Source organism: Lontra canadensis, unplaced genomic scaffold (assembly GCF_010015895.1).
Source record: "Lontra canadensis isolate GAN:19392208 unplaced genomic scaffold, GSC_riverotter_1.0 scaffold71, whole genome shotgun sequence".
In the NCBI taxonomy this organism is placed as follows: domain Eukaryota; kingdom Metazoa; phylum Chordata; class Mammalia; order Carnivora; family Mustelidae; genus Lontra; species Lontra canadensis.
The window spans coordinates 1,377,779-1,404,234 of record NW_022631065.1 but is presented as its reverse complement, the minus strand read 5'-3'; the positions used below and the strand labels follow the sequence as shown (position 1 = coordinate 1,404,234).

At 47.0% G+C, this 26,456-nt stretch overlaps 1 protein-coding gene across 2 annotated transcripts in view; it reads right to left on the bottom strand.

Annotated features, from left to right (window-relative positions):
• Positions 1-19,315, bottom strand: part of ST3GAL5 (ST3 beta-galactoside alpha-2,3-sialyltransferase 5) — a 52,187-nt gene extending 32,872 nt beyond the window's left edge. Inside the window, exon 1 of one of the 2 annotated variants that reach the window (XM_032880644.1) lies at positions 19,124-19,315. In XM_032880644.1, coding sequence (XP_032736535.1) covers positions 19,124-19,208 — 85 coding nt within the window. In that variant the 5' untranslated portion in view covers positions 19,209-19,315. The remainder of the gene's footprint in view (positions 1-19,123) is intronic. The other variant, XM_032880643.1, reaches the window with a different exon arrangement.
• Between the last annotated feature and the right edge of the window lie 7,141 nt (positions 19,316-26,456).

Here is a 26,456-nt window from a genome sequence, read left to right as displayed (position 1 = left end):
ATATTGAGAAGTTATCAACAATTGCTATCAGCAATTGTGGGTAAGTTCACTTTCCATTTCACATTCTTTTTATACTACCTGAATTCTGTGTGTTGCTACTTTTATTTCTGAAAGCTTAAAGCCATTTTCATGGGGGTGGGGGAGGAGGGTCCGTACGCTATGATGAAAAGAAATCTGAAAACCACTCAACAAAAAATATTCTTAGGAACCTGAAGCATCTCTTTAGTGTGTTAGGCACAATATCTCATAAAAAAGCAGTTAAAGGCGAAAAACTCAAAACTAAGTTTCTGTATTTGGGGGCAGTGTGCTGAGCTGGTAAAAGTATATATTTATGGAGAAGCAAACTGAAGAACGTTGACACTCAGCAAGTCCAGCTGTCTGAGGAGCAGGCACTGAGCTCCCTCCCCCTGCCATTCTGTGTGTTCGAGCCTCACACCCAGCTCGACCTGAACATCAGAGGGCTTCAAAAAACTGCTGAGTGACATCAGTGGATGAACGAAGGGTGACAGAGGCTCTCTTAGAGCTTCAGAGGGCTCACACTCACCTGCCAGGCCTGGCATCTGCAGCCTGAGCTGGAGAAGCAAGGTGTCCCAAACATTTCCCCTCCGCTAAAGCTCTCCTCACCCCCACCTGCCCACCCACCCCCGCCAACTCTGCATTCACTTTGGTGATCTGGACCCTCCGTCTGTTCAACTCATTACCTAATGTAAAGAATGCTTAGTTTAGAATGATAAACTACTACTAGACATGCCCTACTTACCAAAACCACCTAAGTAACGTTTCCTAGATGCATGCTTAATTTTTCCTTTGCAACACTCACTATCATGACACATGTTATTTATAAAGTTCTCCTTTTGTCTCTTATCCCCCCAACCAGAATATGGATGACATGGAGACAGGGATCTTCCCTTCACTCATCACTGAATTCACAGTGCCTAGGATGTTAAGAGGCTCATAATAGGCATCTAGTACATATTTACTGAATAAATACTCAGTTTCTTATGAGAGTTTCAGAAGTGATGGTGGTTTCAGGCATTCCTCCAAGGCCTTTTGTTGGCAGGCCATCACCAATGGCCTGCCTATCTTCTTCCCTCCTATGGCAGCCTCCTGTCCTCCTTCCCCATCTCCTTCATGGTAGCTCTTTTCCTACCATCTCCTCCAAGTGCTAGGGCCCCAGGGCTTCTAGGTTTGACCCTCTTCTCACTCAGACTGCCAGGGTAAGAGCCTCCACGTCACAGCTTTGCTAACCATCTTTATGCAGAAAAGACTTGGCTTTCAAAATTATGTATTTCTACTCACACACAAAAACATAACATATTCTCAAATGCTCATATGCCTGATGAAGAAATAATCCTTGTTAAGGTCCCGATGGGTTAAGGGCAAGGTCCATGCTTTCAGTCCATTTGTAGAAATGGCATTAACATTTTCCAAATTAAGAATTAGTGATTCGAGGCAAGAGTAGAATAGGCACCACCAAGCAGGACAGGAGGAACTGCCAACTTACCTATATAATTACTGGTACAAGAGTGGACAGGGCATTCATATTTAGTGGGAGAAAAGCCTAGGCAGGATGTCACTAAATCCCAACAATACTTACTTCACTGGACTGCTGTGCATTTAACCTGCCAAAGGTCACGCCTGGAGAAGGGGATGAGAATTCAGACCCACATCTCTTCATCTCTAAGTCCATGCCCTTCCACCTGGGGATGCTTAGAAACGGTAGATATGCATGTATATGAGGGGTGTTTTGTTTCTAATAATGAAGGCTTGATGAAGCATAGACTGTTAGAAACAAAAATCTGAACTTGGAAGGCAGTGAGGAAGCCAATGTGGCCGTGGTGGGCTGCCTGGGAAGGCGAACAGGTACAGCTCCGATGTGAATATGGCAGCTGAAAGAGCATGCCTGGGAAGGTAGGAGGTGTCTGAGAGCAGAGGACTTCACGGCAGCAGAGGAGGAACACCAGCCTGCTGCCTGCTAGGCTGCCGCCCAGAACAGAGAAGCAGGGTACTGGACGCTTGCTGCTGTCCGGATGAAAGGGGAGCCCACGCCCCGCCCTGGTGAGGAATGGGAGGAAGGAACAGGACAGAGCTCTACTGAGAAATGATGAAAGGAAGACTATCAGCGGCAAGAAGTGTGCAAACAGAAAGCTGCATCCCAGTTCTGGAAAGACAGCGACGGAAGTCAATTTTTGAAGATTTGCGGTGATGTGATTACTATGAGGTGATAAAGAACTAGACAGAGAGACCCAGGAAGCAGTTGGAAGTATGGCTTGAGGATCGACAGAACATCCAGCCCATCAGCCAGCGCTGCCCACGAGGTCCAAGAGAGTGAAGCCCTAAGACATCCACAGTATGAAATAAATTAACTTCTCCTTGAACTAGACCAGTACGAGTTATATACCATCCAGGGAAAGCTGAGAAAATAGTTACTCAAATTGTGTTTGGGGTTTTGTGTTTTAGATGAAGACTTCTACTTGCTAAAGAAGAACAGAAGACAAGCCAGGAAGCCTGCGACTGGGGAGAAGCCCGCTTTGGGGTGCACAGACACGGGATGTGTCACGGTGCCCAGGAGAAGGCCCAGCACAAGCGGAGGGCACAGCAAAGAGGAGCTGGGTGGGGAGGGAAGAGGCACACTGTGGGCAGAAGAAAGGGAATGAGCAAAGCACAAAGGCCTGGTTAATTTGGGGAACAGCAAATGACTGGGTATAGCTGAGAAAGTACGGCCTGGGATGGGGGTAGGGTTGCAGGCAGGAGGTAAGGCAATATCGTGGTCCTGTTGGGCATCCAAGGGCTGGTGTCAGATCCGGGCTGTGAGTGCTGGCTGCTAACAGCACACATCAGCCCCCACTCAGCAGATCTGCCCCACAGCTGAGGGGTACAAAAGGCTAGCCCTCTGGCCTCTAGGTGGGATCACTCTGGGAGGGCAATTTAAGCTCCAGCACTCCCTGAGGGATCATATGGGAGCACAGATTTGTTCAGCATCTCTCCTTGTCTTCCTACCCAACCCCAACTTGGTGCCCTTTCTCCTGGCAGCCCCCTCAGTGAACCAGGGGTCCCTGAAGTCTTGTTTCAGGCTCTGCTTCTACCAAACCTGGCCTAAGACAGACCACTAGGTCAGCAGGTCAATGCATGCAAGACCACAGAAGGTCATTCAAGAGGGGTCAAGAAACGTGCAGGACAATTGCAGGGAAAGGAGCATAGCTAACAGAAGAGCGATGGCAGAGCCTGAGATGGGAGGCTGGTGGGGAGCCAGCACAGGGTTCTCAGCTGCAAATCCTGTGTGCCGCAGCAAAGACAGCGGCAGCCAGGGGTGCGGGGAGGGGGGAGAGGAAGGGCTTGGGCTGCAGCATCAGCAGGGCTTGGGATGGATCAGAGGTGCTTGGCACCCAGGAGGGAAGATAGTTCAAGTGACAGGGAAGATGGTGGAGTGCTCTAGAGAGAGGTCACAAGGATGGAAGCTTCCATTTCTTCTGCCCACGGCGTGCCTTTTCCCTCCACACTAAGATCAGTTTGGTTCTGCTGAGTCCAAAGTTCTGTTGGGCCATCAGGCTGATAAATCCTGTGGACAGCTGCAAACGAAGGCTTGGGGCTGTCGGGAAGGATCTCACCTGGATTAGCAGTCAGGGGGTGTCCTTGGCTGCAGGTAGCAGAAACCTGGGTATCATGGCTTTTAGCCAAGTGGGGGTTTCTTTTTCTCACAGAACAGGAAGTCCAGTGACAAGCAGGCCAGGGCTGGTATGCCACAGATGTCCCCAGCTCCCGCCAGCCTCGGTACATGGCCAACCTCTGCCCCACAGTCCAGGCAGGAAGGAGAAGAGGGATGAGACGGAAAGGAAGGGGCAACACTATATCAGGAGAGGGAAAACTGCCCCGGAAACACACAGGCTTCCGTCTATATCTCTTTGGCCAGAACGACATCCCATGCCTACCCCCAGCTGCAGAGTTTGCCAGGAACTTTTCCCAAGCTGGGCTGGCTGCTTCCCCAAACAAAATGAGGGTTCTGATGGTAAGGAAGGAAAGGGGGTATGTATAGTGGTCAATCGCAAGATACACCACGACTGAGATAAGGTCCTGGGGCATCTGGATAAAGGTGGTAGTTAAGACCGCTCTATAGAGATAAGGTCCCCAATTGGAAGACAAAGTGCAGAGCCCTCTTAACCCCGGGAAGCCCACCTGCCAGGGGTTGGGGAGGAAAGGAAGCAGCACAGGATGGACTGCCGGAAATCAGAAAAGGAAATATTAAGCAAAATCAGTAACTCTGATGTGACGATTCCATGCCTGGGTTCAACACAGTCTGAAATTCCAATTATTTAAGAAAGCAGCACGCTAGTTCCTAAGCAAAATGCATTTTAAATTGCTTTACCCTAAATAAGTAATACGGGTGCCCGCAGCAAAAAGAGGTGATTTCTAAAAGTTCACTTTATCAATTCTGTGAAAATGCAGAGATGGCCTGACAGACTGAGTCTGGAATGAGTCCCTTCCTTCCAGAAACCCAAGGTCGAGGGGAGTGAGAACAGGAATATATCCACAGTGGGGGTGGGGGGGGGGAGCTGTGGGACCAAGGAGACTTCAGAGGTGTGGTTTCTGCCATCCCACATGCACACACACAGTTTAGTCCCAGAGCTGACTTCCCAGGCCAGCTCGTCAAAGCGCAAACCCATCTGTGGACACGGGACAAACATGGCAGGGCTGGGGCCTGGGATCTGCAGAACAGCGGGTCCAAGTGAAGTTCTCCAATCAACTTTCTCCTACTCTCACCCTCCAGGGAGAGACTGCGGAGAGTAGGGGAGCAGCGTTTTCACCAGAAAAGCTCAAGATTACACCAGGCCAGAGCCTTGCCTGTGGCTTCCAGAGCCCTCGTGGACATGTTATTCCTCTCCTACTGATTCTAGGAGTCAACCTGTCCTCCTTATCCCCCCAAGCAGACAATCTAGGTGGCTAATTCCAAACCAGTTCTAGCTGTGGAACTTTTTGTTTGTATGAAAGCTCACTTAGAACCCTAAGACATAACACACATGAGCACACAACTGGGGGCGCCTGGGTGGTCAGCTGGGGGAGCATCCGACTCTTGGTTTTGGCTCAGGGGATGATCTTAGGGTCATGGGGTCAAGCCCCACGTTGGGCTCCAGGCTCAGTGGGAAGTCTGCTTGAAATTCTCTCTCCCTCTCCCTCTGCCCCTCCCTCTCACATGCTCTCTCTCTAATTAAAAAAGTCTTTAACAAAAGAAAAAGGAAAAGAAAAAGAGGCATACAATTGACCTTTTGCAAGGTTTCTCCACCTTAGCACGGCTGACATTTGGGGCTGGGTAATTCTTTGCTGTAGAAGACTAATCTCGTGGAGGGCATCTTGTGGATGAAGTTTAGTAGCATCTCTGGTCCTCCCCTTCCCCAGCTGTGACAACAAGCCATCTCCAGACATTGCTGAATGTCCCCTTGGGGGGGGGGCAAAATTGCCCCCGACGTTACCCACTGGAATAAAATCACTGTCTATATTAACATTCCAAACATCGCCACATTTTTAAAGTATCAAGGGTTATTAAACACTGCAAAAGCTGAAAACTCAAGACCGTGGATGACAAACTGAAAATACTTGAGTTTCAGTATGTAGTCTTTTTAATGTTTGGTTTGGGTGGCTCGGTCTGAAGAAACCTGATTCATCAAAGTAAGTGGTCGTGTTCTCACCTGTACAACGTGCCAGCCAACAAGCAGGCAGAGGCCTGCATTCACACAGCAGCAAGGTGTGGCCGGGGACAGAAGGCACACACACACCTTCCTGGATCCAAGCGACCCATGCAGAATACCATTAACCACCCCACTCCACTTCCACCATCAAAGGGGAGAATTCTCTGCACAGTCCTTTCCTGTTTCCACTGGGCAGGCAGTGTCTTACTTGTCTTTTAAGAATAGAAAGTTTCCCGTGTGTTCAAAACCACAGAGGAAGTGTGGGTTTGAGCTCTGGGGTTGAGAACACACCCAACCACCTCCCATCTTCTAGGATTTGTTCCAGCGAACTTATCAGTGCCTTCCACCAGATGAGAACAGGGAGGGATGGTTCTCTGTGAACCAGGAAGGGGCTCTCACCAGACACAGGATCTGCCAGTATCTTGATCATGGACTCCCCAACTCCAGAACTGAGAAATGAATGTCTATTGTTTAAGTCAATAGAAATAAACAAACAAATAATCAGTGCCTCCACCACTGCCCTGGCAAGCTGATCAGGCCCAGGAGCCACGGGAGGGGGCTATGAAGGACGCAGGGTCCCAGACCTCACCCCATAATGTCCCACCCAGTAGGACCAAGGAAGGACACCCCATGTGCAGTTTAACCAAATCCACCGAGTTATGTGGGCGTGGCACTTTGAGAAACTCTGCAGCTAGTTCCTCAGAGCTGTAATTAACAACAGATTAAATCTGTACCGTTAGCCTAAAGACTTTCAGATCCTCCTACCAACTGTGCAGTTGTACGAGGACCTGTTTTCTGAAATGGAGAACAAAAGTGTTGCTTCCTGAATGCAGTCTACACTCTACTAATTTTGACCACCAACTAAAATGCAAGCACGTCAGTGATTCTGAGGCACACTTTTGAATCTCTTACTAATCAACCAGTATTCCTCTATGGTTGAGAATACATGGTGACTGTCATTCAGCTGCTGGCTTTCTATGTGTTTAAAAGTGCTGAAGCAGGGACATCTGGGTGGTTCAGTCGGTTAAGCGGCTGCCTTTGGCTTGGCTCATCACCCCAGGGTCCTGGGATGGAGCCCCCACCCCACCTCTGGCTCCCCTCTCAGGGGGGAGTTTGCTTCTCCCTCTTCCTCTTCCCTCTGTGCGCTCTCTCTCTCTCTCTCTCTCAAATAAATAAATAAATAAATAAAATCTTTTTTTTTTTTTTAAGTGCTAAGGCAATTAATTCCGAGTCCTTGGAATACATAAACATTCTCCAAAATTAGAACATACCCTGGAACTGCACATGGTATTTCTCCAAGATTTTCTCGAGGTGACAAAGATGTTGATAGGGCTGCGCCTCTCACAGGATCAAATCCAGAGCCCTCTCCCCTCCCCACCTTTCTTTCTCCTTCCCCTCCTCCTCACTCCCCTTCTGCCTAGAGGCCTCCTGCTCCCATCTCCAACCTCAGGGTCTTCACTTGCCTCTGTCCCGCCTCCAGGTGGCTCTCTTCTTCACCCTCTTTATTCTGGTCTTTGTCCAAAAGTCGCCCTCCTTGTAAAATAGTGTTCCCACCCTGAGCGCTGCTACTCACTCCTGCTTTACTTCACTGCACTCATTACTACTCATACCTATTTGCCTATTGTCTGCTCTCCCCACTAAATATAAACTTCTGAGAAAAGGGGGCTCTAGCAATTTCGTTCACTGCTATAACCTCAAGACCTGCAACAGGGCCTAGCACAGAAAAGGCTCTAAACCCTTGCTGCAGGAAGGAAGTGACAAATGAATGAAGGCACTCATCAGAGGCCTGCATCCAGGTCCCTGCAGAACAGCTAACCCAAAGTTGGCATGGTCCTCACAAGAGGTGGACAGGAAAACCAGATCCTTCCCTGTGTCCAGATATCACAACCACTGGGCATTTGTGAAGCGTCCAAAGCACGTCTGATGCAGGGAGAACAGGGATGGGAATCACTGTGTGTGTGTGTGTGTGTGTGTGTGTGTGTGTGTGTGTGTATGCACTGGGGAACAGAGATAAAGTCAAATGACTGTCCCACCCACCTCCATGGGAAATAAAAGGGGCAGCTGGATTTGTTCTGTTTTTTTTAGGAGGAGAGGAAAGAGATAAAAGAGTCAACAGTTTGGCAGTTTGATAATGGCCAAGTCACCCCTTGTAGGATGCTTGCTAATACGTAAAAAGCAGGGTCGGAGGAGAACATTTCTACTGCCTCTTCTTCCACTGGGATTTATGAGTCTCACCTACGTTTAAAGTAAGAACAGGAAACATAAAACTTAGCTGATTCAATGGACACTCCTACATGATGACCATTTACAAAAGAGAAATAGGACACTGGAATAAGTGGAGGGAGATGGATTAAAAAAAAATAATAAAAAGGGAAAGAGAAAGTTGCGGGGAACACAGTGTGGAGAAAATGGAGTGGGGGCTGGGGGATAGGAAATTCTAGGAAAGGAGAGCTGGAAAGGAAAGACAAACAGCAAGGAGGAATAGAAGCTTCAGTGTTCTTATCATGGTCTGTTCCCTGGCGCTGGATGGTTTCCCAGGAACTCCTCTCTGCAAATTCTGATACACAGACCCACCATAGACCTTCTTTAGGCCCTAACTCAGAGCTCCCCTTTGGAATCCAAGAACTGCCCCCGCCACCCTTGCCCCCCAGGAGAGACTCCAGCCACAGCAGAGAAGGTTGCCCTAAAGAGCATAAAAGGCAGTGGGGGTGGAAAAGGACCCTCCCCCTTACGCAGAACATAGTAAATGCAGGATTTCTGCCAGATCATCTAACCTGAGGGTCTGTCAAGGCAGGAAGGAGGACCACCTTTAATGTGCTGATGCCAAGGCTTTGGGTAAGGCACACCATCCGAGGGCCTGGTGCCTTCTTTGCTGGCAAGCACTCGACCGGAGCATCTTGGTGAAGTGTGCTGAGCTCACGTATCAACACTCTCCACTGTGTTGAAATATATTTCTGAAGCTACAGTCTGCCTGCGAAGCCTCTTTTGCAGGACAGCTGTAGGTGGGGTGGGGGTGGAAGCAGGACCAAAGTCTAAACCAAGCAAACGTGGGGATCAGAGCTATCCGAGGACAGCCAGCAGGAGCAAAGTCTCTAGAACTGGAGCAGCATCAGACAGCGGAAGAAAGAAACCTTTCCGTCAGGCAAAGCTGCACCATTAATGCTCTGCCACCCCGTTTTCTGCCGATGCCAGGGAGAGCCAACCCAACGGCAAAGAGAGTTCAGTGTTACACGAAATGTCTTCACTATTGACCAGGAAAGGGGGGACCCCATGAAAAGCCCCCATGTGCCCTCTGTTGCTAGACTGGCCACAACACGACAACCTGTGGGCTTCTGAGGTGTTAAGCTCTATTTTTCGACATAACCTCAAACTGACAGAAAGATGGCAAGAACAGTACAAAAAATTCCTATACACCTTTCACCCAGACTCCCCAACTGTTAACAACCTACCACATTTGCTCTGTCATTCTTTATCATACAAGAGAATATCCACATTACCTTTTTAACTGTTTGAAAGTAGTTGAAAACGACATATTCCCCCGCCCCCCCAATATTTTAGTATTTCCTAAAGACAGGGATATTCCCTTACACAACCACAACATAATGATAAAAATCAGGGAACTGTTACTTCAATACCATCTAAAGACCTGATACAAACTTCTTGAGTAGTTCCAATAATGGTCTTGGAGCAAAAAGGATCACATGTTGCCATTCAACTGTCATATCTTTTCAACCCCCCTTAATCTGAAACAGTTGCTTTATTTTTCATGACCTTGGCATTTTTTTTCAAAGATTTTATTTATTGATTTGACAGAGAGGCAGGCAGAGAGAGAGAGAGAGAGAGAGAGAGGGAAGCAGGCTCCCCGCCGAGCAGAGAGCCCGATGTGGGACTTGATCCCAGGACCCCGAGATCATGACCTGAGCTGAAGGCAGAGGCTTAACCCACTGAGCCACCCAGGCGCCCCAACCTTGGCATTTTTTGAAAAATACAGCCCAGTTCTTTTATAGGATGTCCATCAGTGGAGATTTGCCTACTACTTCATGTTTAGACTCAAGTTATACATTTTGTGACAAAATATCACAGACTAATGCTGGGCTCCTCTCGATGCCTTTTCTCAAGAGGCAATAATGCTGATCTGTCCTGCTGCTGGTGATGTTAAATTTGATCTACTGGTTGGAGTGGTGGAAGGCAGGTTTCTCCACTGTAAAGCTACTATTTTTCCTTGGTAATTACTAAGTAACTTGATGGATGATACTTAGACAAAGTAAATATCCCCTTTCTCATCAAATACCTAGTTCAGCACCCACAGGTGGATTCTTGCCCCAATAAGGGTAAAATCCTATGTGAGGACAAACAAGGTCAAACTTCAGGGAAAAAAACTAGGGCTGGTTGAAGGAATGATTCAGAGAAAGAATTAGCATGTGAGACTTAATTCAAATAACTCTGGCTTAGGTTCATTCCTAGCAATTAAGGAGAAAAAACAAAAACACCACTAGATTTACTTTTGAGAGTACCCCTGAGCATCCATGAGCATGCTAGTTTCTTTCATGGTGAGCCACGCCTGCTGGAAACTCAGCCTTTCAATTCACAAGGTGTCCCATCGTGGTCAAAAGAGACACCCATGTCCAGAGAGTTGATGGCTGGAGTCATCCCCACCCTGGGGCCCAATTCTTCAGGGGCAATGCTGGGGGCTCAGCCCGGTGACTCATGGCATGCCATGGCATGGTGCAGGAAGGTATGTTTGAAAACAAACACCTCCAACTCTCTACTGCCTTAGATGAGCCACAGTCAGGCTTAGGAACCCCAATTTGGCTTATTTAAGAAGTATTTTTTTATAGCTGTATTATCACAAAGTGAGAAACTTCAGAAATTCTTTGACAGTGGAAAGAACATTTTGAAATCACATCCTGGTTATCATACCACAACCCGGTAATACACACTCTTAACATTCAGGTCTATCTTCTGTCAGTCTTTGCTCTTGGTAACGTATATTTTTATCAGGGCTGGGATCAAGCTGTCCACACCAGCCTTCTTCAAGCTGGGCTCCACTAGAGAATTAGGCCCAACAGAAAAGGATGTGAAAAGCTATTTTCTCAACTCTCCCAAGGATGGCCTATAACTAGAATCATTCCAGAAGCACAGAAGAGAAGTTAATTCATTATCCATGATGGCTGCCTTAGAGGAGGAGGGCTTAATTCTTCTACAGAGCCCAGTTGCGGGGGGCTGGTGCATACCGTGGGATAATTTGCTCTATTTCCCTAATCATCCTTTAAATAAACATTTAATAAGGCACCAGGCACTGGGGATATAAAGATAAATATGGCACGGCCCCTTTCTTCTTTAAATGAATAATCCAGCCAGGAAAAGTGAAAATCCCTTCACATGCCAAACACCAAACAGCGCCATGACAGAGGGCCACCCAGGAACTGTCACTTCCCTCGCAGACAGCAGGGAGGCTTTCCTGAGGCGATGATGGGCAAATGAGTCCCTAAAGGAGGAGCAAGACTTCAGAGACAGAAGAGAGGAAGAGGCATTCCAGAGGGAAGGAAAGCCATGCCAAAATGCCCAGAGAGACAGGCTCCAGCCCAATCACAGGGGACCTGGTGAGAGTGGCAGAAGATGCAGCTGAGAAGGAACCAGGCCCTCCCAACTGGCCCCAGAGGAGGCGGCACCGGCGGCCCTAAGCAGTTCCGGAGAGGGGGCGCCCAGGTCCCACTGAAAGGAAGGAGGCCAAGAGGAGAGGGTGATCAAGAGTGAGGTCACGGAGATCACTGCAGCTGCGGGAGCTGGGGAAGCCGAGCCAGAGCAGGTGCAGTGAGAAGGAGGCTGATCACGAGACATGGAGGAAGGAACGTGGTGACCAAGCCGGCAGGGACTCCTCTAGCGCCCGGCCAGCTGAGATCTGGCCTGCGTTAACAAACTCAGGCCAGGAAGGGGAAGGAAAGAAAGCAAAGCCCATGCAGGAGGGCACCCCATGGTGCCACCATTCTCTGGGATGGTTGAATGACAGGGGTGAGGGTACCCCTCAGAGGAGGCCAGAGGGAATGAGATGGGACACTGGAGTAAACTGAGGAAAACTGCTCATAGAACCGCCCTCCTTTCTGGGTCCCTCCAAGCTCTGAGAAAACACCTTACATAATAGCTCTCCAGTGGGGGGGCCCCCTGTGGCAGCAAATTATACTTGCGGAACATGTTCCTGGAGAACAAGCCTGGGGTGACCCCATGAATACCACAAACAGAGCAAAACCTAGAAGCTACCTTTCTTTCTTTTTCTTTTTCTTTTTTTTAAGATTTTATTTATCTGAGAGAAAGAGCACAAGAGAGAGCACCAGTGGGGGTCAGGGAGAAGGGCAGAGGGAGAGGGAGAAGCAGACCCCCTGCAGAGCAGGAAGCCTGGGCTCATGACCTGACTTAACCGACTAAGCCATCCAGGCCCACTAGAAGCTACCTTTTTACCAGAAGATTTCTCTCTTGATTTAAAGAAAATACAGGTATTTGGGCTGAATGAGTAATAAATCGGGGAAAATGAAAATCCGTAGAATTGACAATTAACAAAAGCGACTCTGGGACCCAACATAAACAGGCTCCAACATGGAGACCTTCCCCCAAACCTGAGTAAAAAGGGAAACGCAGGGTATGAGATGATGGGAAAGTGTGTGTGTGAGCCCTAAAAGAACCAGGATCCTCCCCCCACCACACACACACACACACACACACACACACACAAAAGGGTTGGGTTCCTGCATTCTGGCATTACAAAAGTGACATCGCCAAACCAGACCTGAAGGGAAGGGAAGGTGAAGACAGTTTACACAGTTATCCAGGATTTGATAAGCCTCACAGTCCTAGAAGAAGCAGACTAGTCCCGTAAAACCCAAATCAGAAGGCAGTAATGACCCTAGAAAAGGGACTGAAGGGACCACAACTGGAACCTGGAGTCTGGCAGGCCTGGGCAGTTTTGAGACTGAAGGAGAGGAAAAAATCCTATAGAAGGAGAAGGAAAGTTTTGTCTGGGCCCCTTTAAGCTCAGAACGAGTGAAATATGTTTGAACTCTTAACACCAACAACACATATTCAGGTCTGTAAGGAACAGGGTTAAAACAGAAAATTTCCTTTTATGCCCCATACACATCCCTTTTACTCTCTGCTCCAAATATTTGGGAAGCCATTATTTGGGCAGGCCCCTAAGGAGGCCCACTGCCATTCACATAACCAGTTTCCGTCAGGCTGGGAATATGGGCCTAGGGCTACAGCAACTAGCAAAAAGAAACTCAGACAAGCAGATCAACCACCACAGTCATTATTTCCACAGTTTTTCTTTCAAATTTATCCTGCATGGGACAGGAAGGCTGCATTACAAGATGTTTTAGATTTGGGGAGGGATGTATGTATGGGAAAGGGTTAGAAAAGGCCCTCCCAGGAAGGAAGGAATAGGTCTCGGTAGACATGGGCAGACAGGGGTCACCTGGGCGGGACAGCAGCGGGAACAGCAGGTACCGAGGGGAAAACTTGGCAGGGAGTTTCTGAAGGTCCAGCCTAGGAGGGAATAATGTGCCGAGAGAAGCTGGAAAAAAAGAAGCAGGCCATGCCGAGGCAGGTTGGAATTTTATCCGGAGATAAAGGAGCAACAGGGAGGGGTGGGGGGCAGGGAGTGAACTGGGATTGGATTTTGGAGGGAGCTCTCTTGAGGTCAGACTGGAGATGGGGAAGTCCTCCTGTGCCCTGAGACCAGTTAGGAGGCTGCTGTGGAGACTCAGGGGAGTGATGATGGTGTCCGGGGGAATGCACCAGCCTGTACTGGGAACAGAGCCATCTCAGCCACCACAGGTGACCTTCTCAAGAACTTCGACAGGAGCTGTTCTCATGCGGGAGGGTCGCTGGTGCCTCCTCACCACCTCCAGGGCAGACTGCCTGAGTCAGAATGCCCCCTAGACCCTTCCTCTAGGCTCTGTCCCCTACAGTTTCTTAACTTCTCTGAGCCTCAAAATCCTCATTTGTACAATGGGAATAATAATGACACCAAACTCACATGGCTTTTGTGAAAATTGAGCTGACATACATAAATATATAAAATGACATAGATATACAAAACATGACACACATACATAAAACATGTCTGGAACAGGTGAGGATAAAGGGAGTCGGTACAGCATTTATCTTTTTTCCTGTCCTATCTATGTGTTGTAGCATGTGGGTCCATTGGGAGGGGTTGAGTTTAACAAGAGGATTTTCACAAAGAGCCCACTGCCTCTTTGCGAACCAAAAAACACTGCTAGATTCCTCTGATCCTAGATTTGCTTGGCAGGCACCTGAACCCCACCACCAGAATGAGCTCTAACTGTCCCCTTTATCAAGACAAATCATCTCAATGTTTACAGGCAAAGATGCAGAGCTGTGCCGTCCAATGCAGTTACCACTAGCCACATGTGGCCGTGAAGTACTTCATATGTGGCCAAACCAAATCGAGATGTGCTCTATATTGAAATTCACACCGGGCTTTGAAGACTGAGTTTGAACAGAAGAATGTAAAATTCCTCACTAACAATTTGTATATTGATTTCATAATATAGTGGACATATTGGGTTAACTAAAATATTTTATTAAAATTAATTTCATGGGGTGCCTGGATGGCTTGGTCGGTTAAGCGTCCGACTCTTGATATCCCCAACTGAGCCACCTAGACCACCCCTCATTGGATCTATTTTAACGGCTATGTTCCTAACTTCTTAATTTAGCTAATTAAATCATTACTTTTTGCTGTTTTTCATGTTAATATGAGCAATTAAGACTGTACATTTCCCCTAAAAACCAAGTCAGTTGCACCTCACAAGTTTTTTTTTTCACAAGTTTTTTTTTAAGTGTACAATTCATCCCACAGGTTTTGACATATATGTTTATTATTATTACTTATCTTTCAAATTTAAATATTTTCAAATTCAAATTTTCAAATTTTTCAAAGTATCTTTTAAAATGGATATAATTTAGTTGCACTATGTTCAGAGAACTTTGTCTGTATGATACTGATTCTTTTAAATATGTTAGGATTTACTTCATGACCAGGTATATACTCAAAGTATAATCTTCACTTCCTGTTTTCTATATAATCAGTGTGATCAAGTGTATTGTTTGCTGGAATAATCCCTTATTTATTTTCAGTCAGCTTGTTCTATCAGTTACTCAAAGATGTATGTTAAAATCTCCCAGTATGCTGGCAGATTTGTCAACTTTTTTTATCCTTCTGTTACTTTTTACTTACATAGTTTGAAGCTGTGTTATCAGGTGCATAAGAGTTTAGAAGTTCTTATGTTATTCAGAAATTGAAACTCGATGTACCTGTTTCTTTTTAATTTTTTAAATGTAGCTACTAGAAAATTTTAAATTATGTTTGGCTTGGGTTATCTTCTCACTGGACAGCACTGGTCTAGAGAAAGGATAAGCAAGGAGCCCACACCAACCAAGTCCTGGAAGACTAAGGACTTGACTGTAGAAAATAATAAGCAAAGAGAAGAGAGTGTTAGCAGCCCTGCTGAAGTACCATACTCTGTCTTCCTCTCTTGCTGCTGGAGTCTAGATAGGAAATGAGACCAAGATGTTTGTGAAAAGCAGAAAGGAGATGAAAAACAAGACAGAAAAGGATGAAAAAGCAGAACATGAGAAAAAGCGGCCAGGGAAGAAGGAATTGTACACATATAATAGAACAACTACTTCTGCTCTGAACTCAATACATTTAAGCCTTTAAATATGAACATGACAGTATTAAAAACAGCCTTAATGTTCAAAAGGCAGAACTATTATTCCACTAACGTAGAGCTTTTTCATTTGTTATTTTTTACCAAATTTCTCTCTTTGAATTAATCATATCATATGATACTTAACTATAATGATTCCAGATACTAAAAACTTGAAGGGAAAAGGAGAAGGATTTGTAGGTTTTAGGAGTTGGTGAACCATCCAATAACTTAATCCTGGATATTTTCTTCATGCCGGAAGAAGAAAACAGAACTATCTTGCATGGCCTCAAAAGACAAACCAAGAAATATGCTTTTCCTTTAGGATGTGGGGGAATTCTTAGCAGAAATCCAGGAGTACAGAGAAGGCAGATCAGAGAAGTAGAAACAAGTACAGAAAGTATGACAGTACAAAAGCAGAGGGAGAAGAGGTTCTCAGAAGTGTTTGCAGCAAGAAGGCTGAGAGCTGAGATATGGTAAAGCAGTTTGGCCAGAGAAACTCTTCCCTGACAACATTGCTTTTGTTTTCCCCTCAGCTCCGCCTGTCCTGCTGCCTGACTTGGGAGACTGGGGCATAGAGGTAACTGCACTTGCCGTGAGCATATGGGACATGGGCCATAGCCAAGTAGAAACGGATCATGACTCCTGGTGGGACTCCTGCCTCCCTCCTTAGTGAAAAGTCAATGTTCCATCCATCAGCTAATAGAAGTATTACTAACCCTATACTAATAAAAAGTAACCACTAATTACCATTTAATAACCATATTGATCACTATGCTAGTAACAATGTAATTATTCAAAAATTGGAATAAAATAGCTTTGCCTGCAGCTCCCAAAGTGGAGTACACACGCCCATGGCCCCTTTATTACACACTGACCGTACGCCCATCAGAAATGCATACATAGGGCTCCTGGTTGGCTCAGTGGGTTAAAGCCTCTGCCTTCAGCTCAGGTCATGATCCCAGCGTCCTGGGATCCAGCCCCGCATCGGGATCTCTGCTCAACAGGGAGCCTGCTTCCCTTCCTCTCCCTCTGCCTGCCTCTCTGCCTACTTGTGATCTCTGTCTGTCAAATAAATAAATAAGATCTTAAAAAAAAAAAAGAAAGAAATGCATACATATATATATCAAAGATAGGTACGAGAACAGTCACCAGTCATAACAGCATTATGTACGATAGCCAAATGCTGGAAACTGCCCAAATGTCCATCAACAGTGCACGGATAAATACGTGATCTATTATTCACCCAATGGCTGGAATCAGCAACAAGAGTGAGCACGCTACAACGAGAGGCAGCACCATGAGTGAGTACCAGAAACCTAACTCATGAGGGAAGATGTTCTCCCAGACACTGCAGGATCCTTGGGGAGGTAGGGACCCGCAGGGAGCACACAGGGAGCTCCTGCTTCTTGATCTGAGTGCAGGGCTGTGTTCAGTTTGGAGAACATTTGTGAACAGTACACTTACAGTATGTCTACTTTTCTATTGTGTATGCCAAAGAAAGAAAGAAGCAAGCCTAGGTAAGACAAGCCTGGTAGTGTCCTTGGACTCCTCTAATCTCATTTGTCTCTCACTCCCATGCACATCTTCCTTGCTCCCCCCACTCCCCACCCCCCAGCATGTGTGCTTAAAGTCTCTCTCCTTGGGGAGCCCACCTGTCAGCACCATACTTATGGTTTCTTCTCACACCAGGCTGGTGACTTGTGGCCCCATCCCCATTTTGAATGCCTTTGCTAACTCAGGTCATTTACGCTGATCCAGCCCTAGCTTTTCCTTTCTGGGCAGTTGGAAAGTTTGTACCATCATTGTGTATCTTCCCAGCTGTTTTATTCTGCCAACACTGCGCAGCTAGACTAAAGACACAGAGCATGCCCTCTGGGAATGATCTCAACCCTCCATAGGCAGTTCAGATTAAATTGTTCCTCAGGAGCTAGAAGGGTGTGGAAGATGAGCCTCGATCCTTCTCCCAGGAACTGCTGGCTCCAAGACACACTCCTCTGCCCACACCCCTCCGCCCCAGAACCTGGATGGAATCCCACAGAGAACTCGGAACATCTTTTTATTGTCTGTTCCCCTCCCCAGAGCCAACCTGCTAGATACATTTTCCCCACTGCTGCCAAATAGCAAGGGGCTAACTTGGCAGTTTGTGCCAAAATCATAAGCATTTTCAAAATACGTAGTCATAAACGTTGAGTTTTTGGAATTTACGCCTGTTGGCCCTCTCACTCTTCCATTAACCCCCTTATGCTTTCTCATCTCACCCATTTCTTTTCTGGCCTGAGGAAGAAATGGCTATAGATCATAACTAAGGTTCATTTCATTTTACAAAAACAGCAGCATGCACATAATGGACAGACACGAAAAAATACTCGTGACATCCTGGTTATGGGGCTCTGGCAGCTCGCAGGCATCTCCTGTCCAAGCAAGCACTGGTTAGAATTTAGGTGATCGTAGCTCTAAGACTAGAAATGTAAGACATTCTTCTAAGCTGTCAAACTCTCCAGATTACACAAGCGAAACCACAACGGATGGTGTTTTTGAGTCTGTGCTCCTTTACTCAACAGACGGATTTCTCTTCCAGTTTCAGGACATGCAGCCCACTACGGAAGAGGATTAGCAGTTATAAACCAAGAGGAGAGGGAGGCTAAACACCAGAGGGCCAGAGATGAGTCTCCTTCCTCTTCCAAACCCCAGCACCCAGCTCCCTGCTTGGCACCACAAGCAGGCAACCAAAGGGTGCCAGATTAAACGCAGCACATGAAACTATTTTCTCTTTTAGAAGAACCATACCTAATTAAGCAAAGGCCACGAACACGAATTAAGACATGAGGATATCAAATTCATTTTTCCAAATTATCTCCTGATCTGCAGGACCCTCTCTTCACTGGCCAACACATTCTTCAGTCAGAACCACTGATCCAGAGGCCTGGAAGGGACCACAGCCATCAGCAGCTCAAACCTCCCAGTAGAGACCAGGAGATAGAGCCCCACCTGGGGACCAGTGTCGGCCAAGGTCACCCAGCTCTTGTGGAGCAGGGACAAGATCCCGCCTCTCCCTATTCGCCCGGTTCCTCTGAGAGATGCCCTAGGAAAACCTTATGTTACTTACACACTAACGGTGTATAATGAATGCATGCCCACGTCAAGTCACCTACAATTCAGAGGAAATCAAAGGGTCACCAAAACGTGCCTCTTCCGTAGGGCTGCAGAGAGGGGGCAAGAAATGTCACTGCCGAATTTCTACCTACAGACGCCACACATCGTGCCTTTCCGAAGGATGAAATGAGCAGTTTGGGAACCTCCTAATTACCCTGCAAAGGGTCCCCCAGTCCCGTTCCAGGATAATGAGTTAACTCTGCTCCGCCGGCTAGGAAGCTTCCAGCAATGAATTAAACCCCGAGCCGCTGCGGGAAGCCGGGGGAGAAAGGACCACTGCGGCTGGACCTGACATCCTGGGGGTTCACCCCTGTGCCTCTAACCACGTCCACGCTGGCGCGACGCCCCCCGCCCCGTCCACGGGGCCCGAGACCACGATTCTCAGCCCGCGCCACCGCGAGGCGCGTCTAGGGGCGCCGTGCCCTAGGCGCTGCCCGCGGGGGCCGAGGCGGAGCCGCCCGGCCAGCGAGGTAGGGGCAGGGACTGATCATCGCCGCCGCCGCCGCCGCCCCCAGCCCGCGGGCCCCGCTACGCCGAGGAGGGGGCTGCGCCACTTACCTCGGCCGGCAGGTGCCGCCGCCACCGACTCTGTTCGCAGCTGCAGGGGACGCCGCTCCGCGCAGCCCGCCGCCTTCGTCCGCATGCTAGGGAGGGGGCGCCGGCCGGCCGCCAGTCCCGGGCCCCGCGCCCCCGCCCGTCCCCGGCGCCGCGCTCGCGCCCATTCAGCGCCGGACCATCCGCTCCCCCGCACGGATGCGGAGGAGGGACGTGGGGCGGGGCCTGGAGTCACGAGGACAGGAGAGACCAATCCGAACTCGCGAGGGGGGGGGGGTCCCGCGGCGGCCCCGCCCCCGGGACGCGCGACCCCTCCACCCAGCATGGCTGGGGAACCCCGAGGGTAGGCTGGGAGGAGCCAGGGTGTCGAGCTCCCACGGCTCACTGGAAGTCTGCGTGCGGTTAGCTGATGAAGGAACAAAAGGTACAGCTGGACTGGTTGTAGGCTTTTACTGCGCTTAGGACTGGTACTTGCGGAGCCGGTGGATGGAGGGGCTTTACGTAGTCACGTGCTTCACTTGCCAGCACAACACCTCGGGCTCACCAGGGTTCAGAATTCCTGGGGCCATGAGACCCTTGAGAACTACACCAGGGCAGCCTGGGCGTGTGTCTGGGGACTTGCAAAACATCTTTTTATTGTTCCACGTGTCCAAGAAGAAGAAAATAGTGCCGATTACCCACTAGTCTCACAGTTGGGTTATTGAGGCCCAGAGAGCACAAGTGAGTTACCCTAAATCACTGAGCCATTTGGTGGCAGAGCAGATCAGAACCTGCTCTTGGAGAGCCGCTTTCCATACCTCAGGAGTCTCCCTTGATTCTGGAGAGGAAATGTCATAGATATTTTTAAGGCATAAATATTAGTGAATCCCCAAATTCAAGAATGAAAAGGAGTTTAAAGCACTGATATGTTATCCCTTTAACACAGCAGAATGTGTATAGTGTGCCTGCAACATTTCTGTGCTTTAGCACTTGTTGGCTCCTCAGTGAGCTCGGTGAAATTGGTCTACCTTCAGAATTTCCTTTCAGGTGAACAGATAGAATCACGTGATCACCGGTATCAGTGATACCGGTTCCGGTTTAAAAAGGAAGATCCTAGACACTGAGTCAAATGTATTTAAGTCAACTGAGAACTTTGTCACTCTTTTTTGCAACAGTTTGTAAAGGGTTTGCACAGCTCCCAACGGGGTTTGGAAATGTCTGTGTTCTTTCCCTGGTGGGGGCCGGGGTGCTGGAAAAAATGTGGTATCTGGGTAACAAAGGTCCGAAAGGGAAATCTTGAAAAGGAAAGGGTGGGGGTGGGGAGACCCTGCTGTCATACTTTCCAAAGAGATTTTGCCATAAAAATGTTTCTAGGTCATTCTAAGGTGAGGACATGGGTGCATTTTTGAATATATTGGAGGAAAAGCTGTCACAGAGATCTAAATCCAGTAGATTGGCCAAGGCTGGCCAGGCAGAGCAGCTGCGGGGGAGGGAGGGTGGGGGTTGGGGGGGCAGTCAGTGACAGCTTCAGGGAGAATGCTGAACACCTCACCACTTCTCTCGTGGAGACCAGCCCAGGGCCAGACGGCTTGATCAGATACTCTTTACCTCTCTTTGCCCCATCTTCTCTTTCCCTTTCTCCCAAATAGATACTCCTTGTTGGTAAAATGCCATGACAGCATTATGGCTGACATAAAGATCCAGGTGCCCTGGCTTGGAAGAGTGGGTGTAAGGTGGGTGTGAGAAAGAAAGGGAACTTGAATCTGCCTCCTGTCCCAGCCTAACGGGATGGCTGTTAAGCTTATGCTGCACCCACTGCCTCGTTCACCCCCTTCACACTGGGTGGGAAGAGAAGCTGACTTGTGCAACAAGACAAGCCCCTGCCCTGAAACATCTTTTTTCCTAGCTGCAGAGTTGTCCTAAGCTAGTGCTCTGCATTGAGATAGAGATCCTACCAACTGTAGATTAAGATCAGCCGCTAGCTCTCAAAGCCTTACCTGGAATCTCTTCAGGTCAGTGGCTCGTCTCAGAAAAGCTCAGGACCCTGGCTAGCAAAGTGGCCAGACTGTTTGTAAATCTGGGACAGCTATCATGATTTTGTAATTCTTTATTTAGCTCCTTATGTTCATTACTTAGGTCATTCTGACAGCAGACATTGTGGTTGCCCCCAGTATCTGCTCCCTCTCCCCCGCTTTGATGCAACATATGGTTTAGGTAAATTTGCCCCACTCTTAACTGTATGAGTGAGCTTTGATGGGTCTAGGTCAGAGGTTCTCAAGGTATGGTCCGTGGAGCCCTACGGGGTCCCTGAGGACCTTTCAGGGAATCTCTGAAGTCAAAATTAGTTCCTTATGATCTAAGATATAAGTTACCTTTCTTATTGATGGTGCAAAGGTAAAGGTGTGCAAAATACTGGTGCCTTCACACATCAGGGCACTAATTCCACACTAATATCCTTCACCGCTACACTCATGGTAAAAAAAAAAATTTTTTTAATTAAAAAAATGCGATTTGGTTTAAGAATGTTCTTGATGGAGCAGTAAATATTACTTAATTTATTGAAATCTCAACCCTTAAGCACATATCTTTTTAATATTTTATATGACAAAGTGGACAATGCCCATAAAACTGTCCTGCTGGGGACTGAAGCAAGGTGGTTGTCCAGGGGAAAGTTCTCGTGTGACTGCAAGCCGTACCAGCTGGTTTTGTGAAGGGTGGGGGTCATGGAACACCATTTTCACTTGAGAAAGCAACTGACAAATTACAGTCATTTAGTAGACATTTTCTTGACAATTAGGTGAGCCTGTCTCTCCAAGGAAAACAATGGGCTGTTAGTTGCCAATGATGAAAAAATTCCAGCTTTCAAAAGAAATGTAGAATGTTGGAAGAGTTTGTATCACCATGGGACAGCTTCTCAATATTTAAGGACTTTTCTGATGGGACTGATGGTGATGTTAACAAATATATGATTTGGGGATAATGGATCATGGATGATGCGCCAACGCTTGGAAGACCTGCACTTACTCAGTGAATCAGGGTTTTCCAGATGGCTAATGCCTGATGTTACAAAATCACAGATGGGTTAAAGATGAATTTTAAATGCAAGGCAGACAATGGACTTTTAACAGTGTGAAAAGTTTATAGATAAGGTTTCAGATTCCACAGTGCAACAAGCCTTGAAGATATGACCTCTTGAAGAGTTTTGGTATAGTACCAAAGAAGAATAGCCACAATTATCCTAAAAAGCTGTTAAAATACCCTCCTTTCCAATTATATATGGATGTGAAGCAGATTTTCTTCCTGTACTTGAACCAAAACAATTTGCAACAGATTGAATACAGAAGGAGATATGAAAATCCAGCTGTCTTCTATTAAACCAGATTTAAAGAGACTTGCAAATTAAAAAGTAAAGAAAAAAAGAAGCCATTCTTCTCACCATCTTTTTGTTTTGGAAAACATAGTTATTTTGGAGGGGATATTAATGCCTTTTAAAACATAGTTATTTCTTCATTAACTTGTTATAGCATGTAAATTTATTATTTTTATGATGATTTAATTTATTTTTAAAAATATTTTATTTACTTGAGAGAGAAAGTGAGTGAAAGAGAGAATGAATGGGGGGTGGTGGGGGGCAGAGGCCCAGGGAGAGGGAGAAGCAGATTCCCCATCAAGCAGAGATCCCAGGACTCTGGGATCATGACCTGAGCTGAAGGCAGCTACTTAACTGACTGAGCCACCCAGGTGCCCCTCTTTTATTAATTTTAATAAATATAATTTCTAATTTGGCAAATATCAATAGATTAAACCTCCATTAAAAAGATTATTTGGGATCCTCAGTAATTTTTAGGAGTGTAAAGGGTCCTAAGACTAGAGCTTGAGACCTGCTGGTCTAAACCACTCAGAGTCATCCCAACCTCCTTACCACTAGGATTGATTCATGGGTGGCCATAGGAACCAGACTGATCCAGTGAGAGGAAATCTCAGATTCATGGGGTGGTGGGAGAGAGATGCTCTCATCTCCAGCTAGACAGGAGTTAGTAAGTACCCCAGAAGCTACTGATAAGGCAGTCATTTTAGACTACAAGAGGAGCTTACCTCAGAAGAGAATAATGCTGAGGGAAGCAGAGAGGGAAGTTAGAAAGAAACCATGCCCTTTATGACGTTTTTGAGCCACTAGATCAAACCAGCCCTGTAGCCCATCCTGCCTCTATACAATCCAGTTTTATGAGTCAATGGAGTCTACTGTGGGTTAAACTAGGCAATTTCAGGCACCCCCTTGATGTTTTGTGTACCTGTTTTTTGAATATTTTTATCCCAATTGGGGCCTAAGGCCTCAGGATAGTATACTTTCTAGGGTTTATTCATTTAGCTTTTTCATCATATCATCAATGTAAGTTAGCTTCTGAAAGGAAGCTGGAAAGCAGAGCAGACACCTAACTCTGGACCTAACACAGAAAACTGGGACCTAACACAGGAAGGGGACCTAACACAGACAACTGAGGTCAAAAGTGCCAAAAATACTTGTGAGAACAATAAGGAACAGTGGCATATGATCTTGCCGAGCAAAATTATAGCAGATTTTTATTTTCTTTTGCTGTTTTGTATTTCTCAAATTGGAAAACATGAGCATGCACTGCTCTTTTAAGGAAAGAAATAGAACTATATTATTATTTTTTAATAGCCCTTGAGAAGCTCACAGACTTAGAGAGCAGACTGGCATCAGGATATGGCAAGCGACGTCTCGGGCTAAAATTGCTAGCAGGAAAGAAGATCTGTAAAGGTTGCCAATAGGCCCGGAAGACAAACTTCCCTTCATTTACAGCTTTGCCAAGAGCCAACCTCAAAGATTCGAGGGGATGAGCAAGAATCCCCAAGGGTTAAGGAATCATTAATTATGCCTCAAAGTGGCTGGAATATTTACAGTTGAGAAAGAGAAAGAGAGAGACCAATGTGAAGAGTAGGTCAACACTAGAAAAGGCTTGAAATACCACATTAAGTGAAAACAAAAAAATAGGACACAGATTATATGCAAACTTCTATCATGTGGCCAAAAACGAGAAGAGAACTTGGAAAAAGAAAACAGTTGTGGTGTTAGGGTGGTAGGATCATGAGTAATCTTTTTTCCCTTTGTAAGAGATGTCCTTTCATGTTGCTATAATGTTGTTTTTTACAATAAATAAAACTGAAGGGAGTCATTGGTTCCAATTACTGAGGTCTCAGAGGCTTTTCCAGATGGCCTGTTTCTTTTTGCCTGCCAAATGGCTCTCATCTGACACCAAGACAGAAGCTGTGCCTTCCCTAGGGCCTGGCATCTTCGAAGCTGTTAGGGGTGATGCTGTTGTGACTATCCTGTAGGTGGCCAGAAGGAAAGGCGGGAAGGAAGCTGTAGACTGAGGCTGTGTGGGAGGTAGTGGGGGAGGGGGAGGCAGCCATCCCTCACCCTCTACCATTGCCTTGTTGTCGGGTTTCCCACCCAGGTGTTGTCTTTGTATTTTTCTCCTGGTGAGCTTCACCTCCTATTCGACTCCCATCCTCCTCCTCCTGAGATGCTGTCCCTCCCTTGGTCCCCAAGGGCTGGAGCACAGCTGCAGCCAACAGAACACAGGCCGTCTGCTGCCCTAAAGCACAAAGGAAGTCAATCCCTTGAGGTTTTCTAGGAATGTTTCCTGTGAGCAATCATGGGGAAAAAGCAGGAGTAAAACAAAGGAGGGAAACATCAGGGGAAGGCTGTCTGTTGACAGAGGCCGGCTTGGATTGAGGAAACAGTTGCACACAGACTGAATCCTTCTAGAAGTTGCAGGCGGGCCCCATATTTGGGCACATCTGCAGGCTACCGTTCCATTCTTCCTCCACCTATATATTCACTGCACAAACATTTCCCAAGGGCCTGATATGGGCCAGGTATGATGCTAAGTGCTATACAAAAATGATCTCATTTTATCTTCACAACCCGCCCACCCCTTGCAATAGGTCTTCTTTTATCCCCATATCTTATCTACGGAAGTTGAGACTTGCGAAACTTAGGGACATGCAATAAACTGCCAAAGGTCACATGGCTAAGAAGTAGCAAAGTCAGGATTAGAACCCAGGCCATCAAACACCAGAGTTCACCTAAGGCACAGTCCTTTCCCAAAAGGTCAGTGGGTCTAACTGAAGAGAAAGACACTTTAAAACAAATGAGCAGGGGCGCCTGGGTGGCTCAGTGGGCTAAAGCCTCTGCCTTTGGCTCAGGTCATGATCTCAGGGTCCTGGGATGGAGCCCTACATCAGGCTCTCTGTCAGCAGGGAGCCTGCTTCCCCCTCTCTCTCTGCCTTCCTCTCTGCCTACTTGTGATCTCTCTCTGTCAAATAAATAAATAAAATCTTAAAAAAAAATGAACAAGCAAAACCAGTAACACTGTGAGATATAACAGAAGGGCTATTCATAAGCTGGCATAGTGGTGTGGCCATTGGGGTGGGGGAGGGGAGTCGTGGCTGGAACTGCCTCAGAGCTGCTCAAGGACAATTGACTCTGGCTTTGAAGGATGAGGTGGGTCTATTGGTAGTATATCAGTTTGGGCCTGTATTCATTTTCTATTGCTGTGTCAAAAATCTCCACAAATTTAGCAGATTAAAACAGCACAAATATACTGTCTCACAGTTTAAGTCCAGGTCCAGTGTAACCGAATTCTCTGCCTAGGGCCTCACATGACAGAAATCAAGGTGTCGGCCAGGGCTGCCGGTCTCAGGTGGGCTTGGGGTACTCACTCAAGTTCACCGGGTTCTGGCACAATTTACTTTTCTTGCTGTTACAGGAGTAAAGTCCCTGGGGTTGTTTTGCAAGCTGTGGGCCAAGGACCACCCTCGGCTCCTCAGGGCAGCCCAGGGGTTCTTGCCCCATGGCTCTATAGAAAGTTCGCAAGGTAGATGGTTGCTTTTTTCCAGGCTAGCCAGAGGACAGCTATGTGACTTTTTATTCTACTACCAATCGGACATAACTTTCTGCTTTTAAAAACCCCATGTGGCTAAGTCAGACACACTCACGAAGGTAATACCCTTATTTTAAGATCAGCTGATTTAGGACATTAATTACACCTGCAAAATGTCTTCACAGCAGCAGTAAGTTAGCATTCGATTGAGTAACTGGGAGAGAGTGTGCATCCATCAGAGGCTAGAGATTGGGGGCAACATCTCAGAATTCTGCTCACCACAGTAAGATTTAGCAAATGGAGAAGATGAGGAAGATCAATCTAGAAAGAGGATACAGGGTGAGCAAGGCTTCTGGGAGACTGCTGGAAAATGATAGAAAAGTTGAGTGTCTTGTTACCAAAAACACGAAAGAGTAGATTCTGGAGAAATCCACCCTGTCAAAAATCCC